This window comes from Ornithorhynchus anatinus, chromosome 2, assembly GCF_004115215.2.
Source record: "Ornithorhynchus anatinus isolate Pmale09 chromosome 2, mOrnAna1.pri.v4, whole genome shotgun sequence".
Taxonomy (NCBI): Eukaryota; Metazoa; Chordata; class Mammalia; order Monotremata; family Ornithorhynchidae; genus Ornithorhynchus; species Ornithorhynchus anatinus.
In genome coordinates, this window is record NC_041729.1 from 31,075,517 (window position 1) to 31,088,252 (window position 12,736).

The window sequence follows — 12,736 nt, forward strand, 5'->3', positions numbered from 1 at the left end:
GCCCTCCAGGTGTTTACCATCTAACGGGATCTGCCATAGTTGTCCAGTCGGCAAATGAGGATCATTTTTTTATGATATTTGTTCAGTGTTTTCTATGTTCCAGGCACTGTACTAAGTACTGGGGTAGATAGTAGACTATTATTATTATAGTTCCAAAAAGGTCCATCCGTTCCTCCTAGTGATGATCTCTGCTGACCTCCATCTCTCCTCCCAGCTCCTGCCCCTGCCATGCCCGTGAGCAGGCTGTCCTACGGGGGATTTAAACTGCAAGCAGCGGGAGGCCTCGACACCTGTTTGAAAACTGGGAAGCTTTGGTTGTAATAGGGCTCTTGATCCCCTTTCCAGCCACTTACTGAACTCTGAACTTTAATTTTTAACTTGCCTGCATATATCACCTTTCCTTTTGTGTCAGCCAAACCCTTTCGTCCTCTTGGACTGTGAACTTTTGGAAGACCAGGGACCTTGGCTAATAATAATAACGATACATGTTAAGCACCTAACATGTTAAGCACTTACATGTTCTAAATACAGGGGTAGATATAAAATAATCATCTGGTTGGACACAGTCCCTGTCCCACAGAGGGATCACAGTCTTAATCCCCATTGTACTGTTGAGGGAACCGAGGTCCGGGGAAGTAAAGCGGTCACACGGCAGACAAGTAGCCAAGCAAGGATTGGAACCCAGGTCCTTCTGTGTCACAGACCAGATCTCTATAAACTAATAGCGCTCTAACAATAAACTAATAGAGATCTAATTAATAATAATAATAATGACGGTACTGGTTAAGCGCTTACTATGTGACAAGCACTGTTCTAAGCCCTGGGGTAGATACAAGCTCATCAGGTTGTCCCACGGGGGACTCACAGACTTAATCCCCATTTTACAGATGAGGGAACTGAGTTCCAGAGAAATGAGGTGACTCACCCGAAGTCACTCAGCTGACACGTGGCGGAGCCGGGATTAGAACCCAGATCGTCTAGGCCATTCTGCTTCTCTCACGTGTGCATTTTTTTCCCTCCAGCACTTGGTCCAGAGCTCTGCACGCAGGAGGTGTTCAGTAAATCTGTGACTATTAATAATGATTGTTATTATTATGGTATTCGTTAAGCCCTATGTATTTGTTAAGCCCTATGTGCCAAGTACTGTTCTAAGTGCTGGGGTAGATAAAAGGTTGTGCCTAGTGGGGCTCCCAGTCTTAATCCCCATTTTACAGATGAGGTAACAGAGGCACAGAGAAGTGAAGTTATTTGCCCAAGGTCACACAGCAGACAAGTGGTGAAGCATGGATTAGAACCCACGTGCTGTTTCCACTAAGCCATGCGGCTTCATCTCTTATTGCCTCCTCCCCCCCTTCCCCCCCTTTCCCTCTTCCCCCTCCTTCCCCCTCCCCCTCTTCTCTCCTCCCCTTCTCTTTTGCCTCCCCGCTCCTCCTTTCCCTCTTCCTGTTTCTCCTCCCCCTCCTCCCCTCCTTCCTTCTCCTCCCCTTCCTCCCTCCCCTTCCCCTCTTCCTCCCTCCTCCTCCTCCCCTCTTCCTCCCCTCTTCCTCCCTCCTCCCCCTTCCCCTCTTCCTCCCTCCTCCTCCTCCTCCCCTCTTCCTCCCTCCTCCTCCTCCTCTCTTCCTCCCTCCTCCTCCTCCCCTCTTCCTCCCTCCTCCTCCTCCTCTCCCTTCTTCCTTCCTCCTCCTCCCCCTTCATCCCCCTTCCCCGCTTCCTCCCTCCTCCCTCCCTCCCCGTCCTCCCTCCTCCCTCCCTCCCCGTCCTCCCTCCTCCCTCCCTCCCCGTCCTCCCTCCTCCCCGTCCTCCCTCCTCCCTCCCTTCCCCTCCCTCCCCCTCCGTCCTCCTGGCGCTGGCAGCCGCCTGCAGCGCCGGCCCTGCCCGCCAGGGGGTCGCTGTGCCGGGCGGGGCGGGGCCCCGCGGAGCGCGCGTGCGCGTGCCGGGGCGTCGCGGTGCATTGTGGGTGTGGTCGGCGATGGCGGCCCGTGTCCTCTGGGCCCGCGGCCTCTGGGCCTGCGCCCGCCGCCTCCCCGCCGCCCGCCAGGACCCCACCCCGACCCCGGCCCCGACCCCGGCCCCGACCCGGACCCTCAGCGGGGGCCCCGCCATCGCCGTCACCCCCCGGCTCGGGATGGCCCACGCCAACGCCGGATACGCGCAGGTGAGGCGCCGCCCGGGCCGAGACCGAGACGGCGGGGTCACGCGGGGGTCACGTGGGGAGCCCCCTGCCCCCTGCCCCCTCCTCTCTCCCCCTCCCCCCCCCCCGGCTCTGACCGAGTGACCTTGGCCCCCTCATTTCCCCCCTCCGGCCCGCGGGGCCCTCGCCTCTCCCGGGGGCCCCTCTCCCCTCCCGGGGGCCCCTCTCCCCAGCGCTTAGAGCAGTGCGCCGCGCACACGCCGTCGTCGTCGAAGCGGCTGTACGGAGAAGCAGCGGGGCGCAGTGGAAAGAGCCCAGGCCTGGGAGTCAGAGGTCATGGGTTCGAATCCCCGCCCCGCCACTTTCAGTCATTCATTCGGTCGTCTTTAGCGAGCGCTTACTCTCTGCAGAGCGCTGGACTGATTGCCTGGACTGGGGCCTGGGACAGGTCACTTCGCTTCTCTGGGCCTCAGTGACCTCATCTGGAAAACGGGGGTGCAGACAGGGAGCCCCACGTGGGATAGTGGCTGTGGCCAACCCGATCCGCTTGTATCCACCCCGGCGCTTAGTGCAGTGCCTGGCACATAGTTGAGCGCTTAACAAATACCACGATTAATAAGAATGATAATGTTGGTATTTGTTAAACGCTTACTATGTGGCAGAGCGCTGCCCTAAGCGCTGGAGAGGATACAAGGTGATCAGGTTGTCCCACGTGGGGCTCACGGTCTTCAACCCCATTTTATAGATGAGATCACTGAGGCCCAGAAAAGTGAAGTGACTTGCCCACAGTCACACAGCTGACAAGAGGTGGGATTCGAACCCGTGACCTCTGACTCCCAAGCCCGGGGTCTTTCCACCGAGCCACGATATGGTTTTGAAAGGGTATTTTAGGGTATAATGTCATTAAGGTCCGGGGCCAAATGGGGCCTCACGTCTTCCACACCCCGCATGTAGAGCAGGGACTGTTCAACCCAATTTGGCTCCACTCCAGCGCCTAGCACAGTGTCTGGCACAGAGGAAGGGCTTAACATTCATTCAGTCGTATCTATGGAGCGCTTACTGTGTGCAGAGCACTGGACTGAGCACTTCGAATGGACAGTTGGGCCACAGAGGCAATCCCTGCCCAACAACAGGGGCTCACAGTCTAGAAGGGGGGAGACGGACCGTTCATTTATTCACTCATTCAGTAGTATTTATTGAGCGCTTACTATGTGCAGAGCACTGTACTAAACGCTTGGAATGGACAATTCGGCCACAGAGAGAGACAATCCCTGCCCAGTGACGGGCTCACAGTCTAAACGGGGGAGTCAGACAGCAAAGCAAAACAGAACAAAACGTCATCATCATCAAGATAAATAGAATCAAGGGGATGTGCACCTCATTAACAAAATAGGGTAATAAATAATATATGCAAATGAGCACAGTGCTGAGGGGAAGGGGAAAGAGCAGAGGGACCCCAGAACAAGTAGGCATCAAATAATTAACAAGTACCGTTAATTTTTCTTCTCCCCCGTGGACCCAGTTGCCAGCCGTGGGCGACCTGACAGGGCAGGGGGAGGGGGGCCGGGGCAGCGGCGAAGCCCAGGGGGTAGAGCACCGACCCGGCAGGGAACACCTGGCTTCCGAACCCGGCTCCGCCACTTATCTGCCGGGTGACCTTGGACGACTCACTTTACTTGCTTCTCTTCCAGTGGCATTTATTAAGCGCTGACTCTGTGCAAGGCACTGTACTGAGCACTTGGGAGTAATAATAATCATTATGGTATTTGTTCAGGGCTTACTGTGTGCCCAGGCACTGAACTAAGTGCTGGAGTGGAAGCAGCGTGGCTTAGAGGGAAGAGCATGGGCTTGGGTCATGGACAGGGGACATGGGTTCTGATCCTGGCTCTGCCACATGTCTGCTGTGTGGCCTTGGGCAAGCCCCTTAACTTCTCTGTGCCTCAGTTACCTCATCTGTAAAATGGGGATGAAGACTGTGAGCCCCACATGGGATAACTTGGTTACCTTGCATCTACCCCAATACTTAGAACAGTGCTTGCCACATAGCAAGTGCTTAACAAATAGCGTGATTAGGGAGAAGCAGAGTGGCTTAGTGGGAAGAGCATGGGCTTGGGTCATGGACAGAGGACCTGGGTTGTAATCCCGGCTCTGACACGTCTGCTGTGGTGTGACCTTGGGCAAGCCACTTAGCTTCTCTGTGCCTCAGTTATCTCATCTGTAAAATGGGGATGAAGTCTGTGAGCCCCACGTGGGACAACCTGATTACTTTGCAACTACCTCAGCGCTTAGAACAGCCTGGTACATAAGTTTAACAAATGCCACAGTTATAGAAAAGCAGTGTGGCTTAGTGGAAGGAGCCCGGGCTTGGGAGTCAGAGGTTGGGAGTTCTAATCTCAGCTCCACCACGTGTCAGCTGTGTGACTTTGGGCAAGTCAATTAACCTCTCTGGGCCTCAGTTCCCTCATCTGTAAGATGGGGATGGAGGCTGTGAGCCCCATGTGGGACAACCTGATAACCTTGGATCTATCCCAGTGCTTGGCACATAGTAAGCCCTTAACAAATTCCATCACTGTTATTATTATTATACAAGCAAATTGGAATGGACACAGTCCCTGTCCCGTGTGAGGCTCAGTCTTGATCCCCTTTTACAGACGAGGTAACAGGCCCAGAGAAGTGAAGTGACTTGCCTAAGGTCACAGCAGACATGTAGCGGAGCAGGAATTAGAACCCTTGACCTTCTGACTTCAATGCCTGTGCTCTATCCGCCCCATCATGCTGCTTCCCAAAGCAGTAAAGTACAATGAAGACGACACCTGCCCTCGAGAAACTTAGTCTATTTCTATGTATTTCCGTTCCCTCATCTGCAAAATGGGGATTCAGCACCTGTTTAGTACAGTGCTTGACACGTGGTAGAAGATTAACAGGTGCCGTTACTCTTATTACCTGAGTCAGCATCGCCGGGAGAAGGACCATGTGGAAATGCAGGATGTGTCCGCCCAAACTTCCCAGGCCCACTCCCGGGCACCGTGTTGTACTGAATGGCTGTGAAACACTTTCAAGGATACTGGGAACTTTAGGGTTGTACTCTATACATTCTACCAGCCTGCGGTACAGAGCTTTACACAGGGGCCCTTCAGTTATAATAATTGTGGTGTTTGCTCGCTGCTTGCCATATGCCCAGCACTGTACTAAGCGCTGAGGTAGGTATGAGCTAATCAGGTTGAACATGGTCCCGACTCACACCGCAGTCACGGTCGAAGAGGCTGGGGAGAGAACAGGTATTTAATCCCCGTTTGACAGATGAGGAAACAAAGGCACGGGGAAGGTCAATGACTTGCTCGAGGTCATAAGTTTTTACGAGATGTGCTTCCCCTTGACTCTATTTACTGCCATTGTTCTTGTCTGTCCGTCTCCCCCGATTAGACGTCTCCCCCGATTAAAAAAAAAAAAAAAATGTTGGTATTTGTTAAGCGCTTACTATGTGCAGAGCACTGTTCTAAGCGCTGGGGTAGACACAGGGGAATCAGGTTGTCCCACGTGGGGCTCACAGTCTTAATCCCCATTTTACAGATGAGGGAACTGAGGCACAGAGAAGTTAAGTGACTCGCCCACAGTCACACAGCCGACAAGTGGCAGAGCTGGGATTCGAACTCATGAGCCCTGACTCCAAAGCCCGTGCTCTTTCCACTCTGCCACGCTGCTTCCCCAGAAGACCGGAAGCCCGTCAAACGGCAGGGACTGTCTCTATCTGTTGCCGACTTGTTCATTCCAAGCGCTTAGTACAGTGCTCTGCACATAGCGCTCAATAAATACTATTGAACAAATACTATTGAAGTAGTGGAGTGAAGATTAAAACCCAGGAACCCGGACTCCCAGGCTCCTTCCACTAGAACACCCTCTTCCAGTGAGGTTGGTGGTAATCAGGTGTGCCCTGTCACGGCTTGTAAAGAAGAGAGAGTTTAAATTTCCCCAGGAAAAGATGCAGTTAGACCCAGGGGAAGAAATCCCTAATGGAAGGGTGTCCGAGGTACTTGGTTTTTTAGATGTTAGGCGAAAACTTCCCTGCAGAGCTTTAAAAGTAGGGTAGTCATTCCATCTGGGGGTAGACCTAGTTATGCCTGGAGGCCGTGGTTAGACTTCAACCTCCAGAAGCTTCTACCTTCTCTAGGAGTTCTGAAGGTTTGAGGACTTAATGGTAGAAATTTCCCATTTGGTGGATTGCCCTTCTATGTGTATAGAGGTGATAGAGAAGCTTACCAGTGGGGAGAGCTGTTAAGGTCAGAGTGGGACCAGAGCTTCCATTCTTCTGAAACACCAACACAGATTAGCCCTCCTCCGTAGAGGCATGTGGTATGGTTTCAGTCCATCAATCAATTGTACTTACCGAGCGCTTACTGTGTGCAGAGCACTGTATTAAGCACTTGGAAGAATACAATATAACGGTCGGTAGACAAGTTCCCTGCCCACCACAAGCTTATAGTCTTATGTCTTATGTCTAGGGGAGACAGACATAATAGAAGTTACCCTTAAATACATAAGTGCAGTGGGGCTGAGGGAGGGGCAAATAAAGGAGGCAGATTCATTCATTCAGTCGTATATATGGAGCGCTTACTATGTGCAGAGCACTGTACTAAGCACTTGAAACATACAGTTTGGCAACAGAGGCGATCCCTGCCCAACAGCGGGCTCACAGTCTGAACACTTCAAATGCAAGAGTGGCACGGAAGGGTATAGGAGAAGAGGAAATGAGGGGGCTAGGTGGGGAAGCCCTCCTGAAGGAGATGTGCCTTCAATAAGGCTCTGAAGGGGGGACGGGGAGAATGACTGTCGGATATAAAGGGGGCAGGGATCGTACCAGGTCAGAAGCAAGATGTGGACGGGAGGTCACCGCGAATTAGTGAGGTCGAGGTACAGCGAGTAGGTTGGCATTTCACCTCTTGTTTTCGCGAACCTATAGAAACGTGTGCTGAGCCCGAGCCACCCCTTTCTTGATTGCAGCTGATTCGTCTGGGCCTATCTTATGCCGTCTTTCCTATTGATTGAGACTGCACTTTACCATGTCTTTAAAGTGTTTCCTCTGACCCTCTGGCTTTTGGTTGCCTCCTTTCAGCTCCCCGTTCAGCAGCCATTTGAGAGTCATACTCCTCACCCAGTGAAGCTGTGCTGAGGCCAACTTGGCTTCGTTGTTTGAAGTCTGATTTCGTCATTAAAAATTAGTATCTGTGGCTTACAAATCTCCTTTCGCTTTCCCCGACAGCAAAGTATTGTAATCTTAAATCCTGATGTACCAAAGACGTGGGAGTCCACGGCGCTAACCCCTAAAACTGCCACTTTGGGTACAAGATTTTTAGCCTCGCCCTCTCCTCCCCAGGGGCAGCTGGTTTCAGGGTCAGCTTGGGGCTTCGCTCACCCCCGTCAGCTCCAAGACCAAGGCAGGGACCTCCACTGACTCCCACTTTTAAAAGTTGGCTAGAGAGGGAAATCTGTATGCCCTTCTGACCCCTAGCCACACTTGGCCAATCCATTCTGAGATTTGTGGGCCAGCCAAACTGTTGCGCCGAGGTGTAAGTGGAGAAAGAACCCTCTCGTTCCTGTTGGATTAATTTTGAGAGATTGCCCCATGGTATTATTGCACTGAGCAAGATCTAGTGGTTTGAAGGTCCACCAGAGTTTCAGGAGGGCCTCAGAACCGAAAAACAGGGCTGGGCTATCAGGAATTGCCTGTATTTTTTCCAAAACAAAATGGTGCCTGGGTAGGTTGGTTTTATGTAATCTTGACCCAAGATGGGTCACTTATTGCCCTTTTCATTCTTTGGTGATGGCAGTTTATTTCAAGGGAGGCAATTGAATAATAATTTAAGAGGAATGCATGAAAGATTTTTTTTTTTACCGGGCCCAGGGTGGGGGAAGTCACATGACATGAATTTTTTCCATCCGGAATAACTCTGTGAAGAAGATGAGTGGTCGCTCATGCACCCACAGCTTCATTTGAAGAGGTAATTTTCCGTGCTTGCCTTCCTCTCTAGATTTCCAGTACATTCGTACAGTGGTCTCGCCAGTATAGCGACTTACCACCTCTGACGTTGGAGTCCATTAAGGAGCGCGTACTCTATGTCTTGAAACTCTACGACAAGATCGACCCAGAGAAGGTAATCTAATTGAAGTCTTCTAAAAGATCTAGCCCTTCCCTTGTGCTGCTGAATTCCAAAGAAGTGTCATTTGAGAATCGAGACAGGCCTTTTAAAGCATTTTATATTTGAAGTCTCTGGTCTGCCCCAACCTGTTGTTAAAAAAAAAAAAAAGTCCCACTGGTGAGGATGTTTAGCAACAGTTCACATTCAAGAAGTCAAGGAGAAGTCAGATTCCCCGTCCCTGAATAATCAGTGTCCACAAGAGCAAGTGTTCTGCTACCAAAGATGGAAGTTGAGAAGATGGATTTTTTTTTTCCAAATGAAAATTATTCACACCCAAAAGAGATTTAATGTAATTCAAGTTGGTTGTACCACACTTGTGTCTTCCCCGCCCTTCATCCTCCTTCCCCCACAAAAAAGCGGCATGGGAGCGAGTTGGGAGGGTGGAGAGTCTAAAAACTTTCACAAACTGCCAGACTTACTGTAGTTTTCTTCTCCTTCAGCTCTCGGTATCTTCCCACTTCATGAAAGACCTGGGCTTGGACAGTTTGGACCAAGTGGAAATTATAATGGCCATGGAAGATGAATTTGGTAACAAATCCATATGCCTCGATGAATTTTGTTCTGAATTGGAACGCTCTTTTTTTTCTTACTGGGCATTAAGTAGAAGGAAATGAAGGAACCTTCAACCGGAGGGATGGACGTGAACAAGGGCAAAATATACATATTTTGGGTAACTGAGTAGGAGATCTTTGACCCTGGTTTGTGTGTGTGACCTAAGGCGTGGAGGCTGTCAAAGTTAAGTTGGGCCTCGGTGTTCTGCTTTATTGGCTTTTAAAAGGCTGAGGGAAATGATGCCCTTAACCTTTCCGTGGACACCACAGTCCCTGGCTCTAACAACTGAGGATCGACAGCATGTTTGGGTCCCAAGAACCCACCCCCCTCCCGCCCCCAGAGGCTGTCATGCTTTCTCCAGCATGGTTCCCGGTACCCACACTGAAGATTTTCCTGATTTGATTTGGGATCATTAACCCAATAAGCTCCTCCGACTTGTAACCTCCCGACTCAGTAAACTGATTGGCCGAGGCAGCCGGGAGGCCACACCAGGCTGTACTGGAAAATTTAGCCAAGTTGGTGCTTGTAAAACCTCCGGACCAGCTGGCATGGAGTGCTTGTTCTGTTATCAGTCAATCATATTCCAGTGCTTCTGTGTTCAGAGCAATGTACTGATAAGAATAATGGAGGTGTTTGTTAAGCCCTTACTACGTGCAAAGCACTGTACTAAGCGCTGGGATAGAAACACGATAATCAGGTCCCACATGGGCTCACAGTCTGAAGAAGGAGGAAGAACAGATACTGAATCGCCATTTTGCAGATGAGGGAACTGAAGCACAGAGAAGTGCAGTGACTTGCCCAAGATCACACAATAGGCAAGTGGCGGAGTGGGGATTAGAACCCAGGTCCTCTGACTCCCAGACCTGTGCTATTTCCCTTAGGCGCACTGCTTCCCAAACCCTTGGGAGAGTATGGTGTGATACAGTATCGTACAATAGAATATGCAATATAATGTAGAATGAAAGATTTTGATAGATGTGCTTGGTTTGGCAGCTATGCCGGCTTCTGGTGTCTAGATCACCGAGCCCTTTTATCATTCCTATGCAGGTAGCAGCCTTTTCTTTTTCTTAACTTGATTTCCAAACTCAAGGAAGTTAGCCTCCCTTTTTACTCCTCAAGTGACCATAATCTGGAGAGCTCAAACTGAAATTCTCCTTAAATTTGGGAAGGGGCACTTTTTGATCAGTACAACAGGCCGCTCCAGAACTCCATGGCTCCTCTCACAGATTCTGGGAGGGAGAGAGGGACAAGTTCTCTCCTGGAGGTAGCTGCGTTCTTCGGCCACGCCGTCATGGCCTCAGAGTCAACTCCTCTCACACCTAGAACGTGTTTTGGGGGGGAAAGGCTCAGGTGACCCAGGTGTAAGTGGGAGTTGTAGTCTCCGAAACACTAATTGCCCTTCAAGCTAGTGTTTTTCGGGAATAATAATGTTGGTATTTGCTAAGCGCTTACTATGTGCAGAGCGCTGTTCTAAGCGCTGGGGTAGATACAGGGTAATCAGGTTGTCCCACGTGAGGCTCACAGTTAATCCCCATTTTACAGATGAGGTAACTGAGGCACAGAGAAGTTAAGTGACTTGTCCACAGTCACACAGCTGACAGGTGGCAGAGCTGGGAGTCGAACCCATGACCTCTGACTCCGAAGCCCAGGCTCTTCCCACTTAGCCACGCTGCTGAACCTCTGGAGTACTTGCGAGGCTGTAGGATTTGGGGTTGATTTCTGGAAGGGTACCCCAGAATCGTGGCCGACTTGGGTTAGCTGGGTTTGTGGTCACCCTAGCCATACACTATATTTTCTCCCTAATGCTGTTAAGAAATATTTTAACAACTGTCAATTTGTCTTCCAGGGTTTGAAATTCCTGACATCGATGCAGAAAAGCTAATGTGTCCACAAGAGATTGTAGATTACATTGCAGATAAGAAGGATGTGTACGAATAAATTTTTTTTCTTTGCATTCAGGTAAGCAGTCAGTGCCTTTCTCAGAAGGATACTCAGTTTTGTTATCTTTTTAAATACTGATTAGAAATGAATAATAGCTGTGAATTGGAACAAAGGAGGCTTTGTCACTGTAGGAGCGCCAAGCTGGGAGAAGCACTGGACTTTAGAATAAATTTCCTGGTACTTAGTTCCCTCGCTGGTAGTTTACAGGAGTGTGGGGTGAGGTTTGAGGCAGTTTAGGCCGGATAAAAAGGTAGAGAAGGCAGTGTGGCCCCTGGGCCATTGTCTTCTGGAGTAAACTGACAGGGAATTTGTGCTGCCTATAATGAGATTTGGGTGCCGCTTCTAAAACGAACTAACCTGGAAATGGTTGAATGAATGGAAACCTAAGCCCTGGGGTCACCACCAGCAGGGTGACTCATAAATCGGATCTGTCGGGACAGCCTCAGAAATTCACACGCTCCAGCCATCCCCTCTGGGAATGGCCACATGTCAGTCAATCCATGGTATTTACTGAGCACCTACTATGTGCAGACTACCGTACTAAGTACTAATATAACATTTATTTTAGCAAACACATTCCCTATCCGTGATGAGCTTTACGCGTCCCTAGATTTTCTTCCCAGGCAACTGTTTCTGGAAAATGTAGTCCCACCCTGGGACACTCAAACTCTTGCTTGCTTGGAATCCAAGAGGCTGTGAACTCCCAAAACATTTCAAGGGTAGATAAGCTGTGCCCCTGCCTCGTTTCACAGAGACATGAGGGAAAGCTCAGAACACTGTGACCTTGGGATCATTCATTCATTCAATTGTATTTATTGAGCGCGTACTGTGTGCAGAGCACTGTACTAAGTGCTTGGAATGTACAATTCGGCAACAGATAGAGACAATCCCTGCACAACAACGGGTTTACAGTCTGAAAGGTGGAGACAGACAACAGAACAAGTAGTCAGGCATCAGTACCATCAAGGTAAATCAGGAGAGGGCAACACTTTGGCTTCCATATCTTTACGGTCACTCTAGTCATGGCTCCATCTGGCTTTTGTGAGCATCTGACACCTCAGAGAATGTTTTATTGCAGAGCTGATATTGAATACTTTAAAAAAAAAAAGTCCAACCTGGTTTTTTGGTGTTTATCTTTTTTAAACAGGAAATCCCTTTTCACTTAGAGGACTCGGATGATACCAGCGAATGTCTGAATGTGACATCGCATTGCAGTGCTGCTGCTTCTGTCAAGAGTATTTCTGTTGGAAGTCATATTTAAATTGTCTGAATATATGTTGGCCTTTAAAAACGATCAGATAATACCAGAATGGTCTCAATCTGTGGTTATTTGATTCCCCGGAATATAAGGGTTAGCTCATTTAACATTTACCCACTCAATCCCTTTATTTTTATTATTTTTTTTTTAAGTGAAGGGTCCTCAGCCATGAGAGCTCTGGTGTCTTTTTCCACTGTAGTTAGGGTACAGGTCTCACCGAGTTTGCCTCCCTCAGGGCCGGTATTCCTGGAATCTGTGGCCCCGAGCACGGGCGCAGCCGCCAATGCCCGCAACCCGCCTTCACAGTCACTTTGGAGTTCAGCTGTCAGTCAGTCATTGGTGTTTGAGTGCTTGCTGTGTACTAAGTGTCATCACTCCCCAATCGAGGGCTCCCTGGCTATCTTTCCTCCTCACCTGAGAGGGCAGAGACACAGGACGCAGAACTCGCAAGTGATGGCAGTAATAGGATTGGTGGGGGTAGGTGGGGCATAGGCCTCATTAGTTCTTTCCCTGCGGGACTGTCCTCCACCTGTCCTTTTAGATCATGGCCCGCTTAGCTGCCTCATGGCTCTAAGTGCTGGGGAGAGGCAGAGGGATGTTATGGTACATAGTAATAATTGTATTTGTCAAGTGCCTGCTATGTGCCAAGCACTGTTCCAA

At 50.0% G+C, this 12,736-nt stretch overlaps 1 protein-coding gene across 1 annotated transcript; it reads left to right on the forward strand.

Annotated features, from left to right (window-relative positions):
• Positions 1-1,954: 1,954 nt before the first annotated feature.
• NDUFAB1 (NADH:ubiquinone oxidoreductase subunit AB1) lies at positions 1,955-12,128 on the forward strand. Its single transcript, XM_029082929.1, has 5 exons — positions 1,955-2,155; positions 8,158-8,280; positions 8,766-8,853; positions 10,724-10,836; positions 11,966-12,128. Exons 1-4 carry the CDS (start codon positions 1,970-1,972, stop codon positions 10,813-10,815), a joined length of 489 nt encoding a protein of 162 aa, XP_028938762.1. The 5' UTR covers positions 1,955-1,969; the 3' UTR covers positions 10,816-10,836; positions 11,966-12,128.
• Positions 12,129-12,736: the final 608 nt, after the last annotated feature.

Excerpts from the sequence above, each read along its gene's own strand:
- NDUFAB1 (XM_029082929.1), top strand. The coding sequence starts at position 1,970 with ATGGCGGCCCGTGTCCTCTGGGCCCGCGGCCTCTGGGCCTGCGCCCGC. Across the intron at positions 8,281-8,765 it reads ACAAGATCGACCCAGAGAAG|CTCTCGGTATCTTCCCACTT; the intron begins GTAATCTAATTG and ends CTTCTCCTTCAG. Across the intron at positions 8,854-10,723 it reads GGCCATGGAAGATGAATTTG|GGTTTGAAATTCCTGACATC; the intron begins GTAACAAATCCA and ends TTTGTCTTCCAG.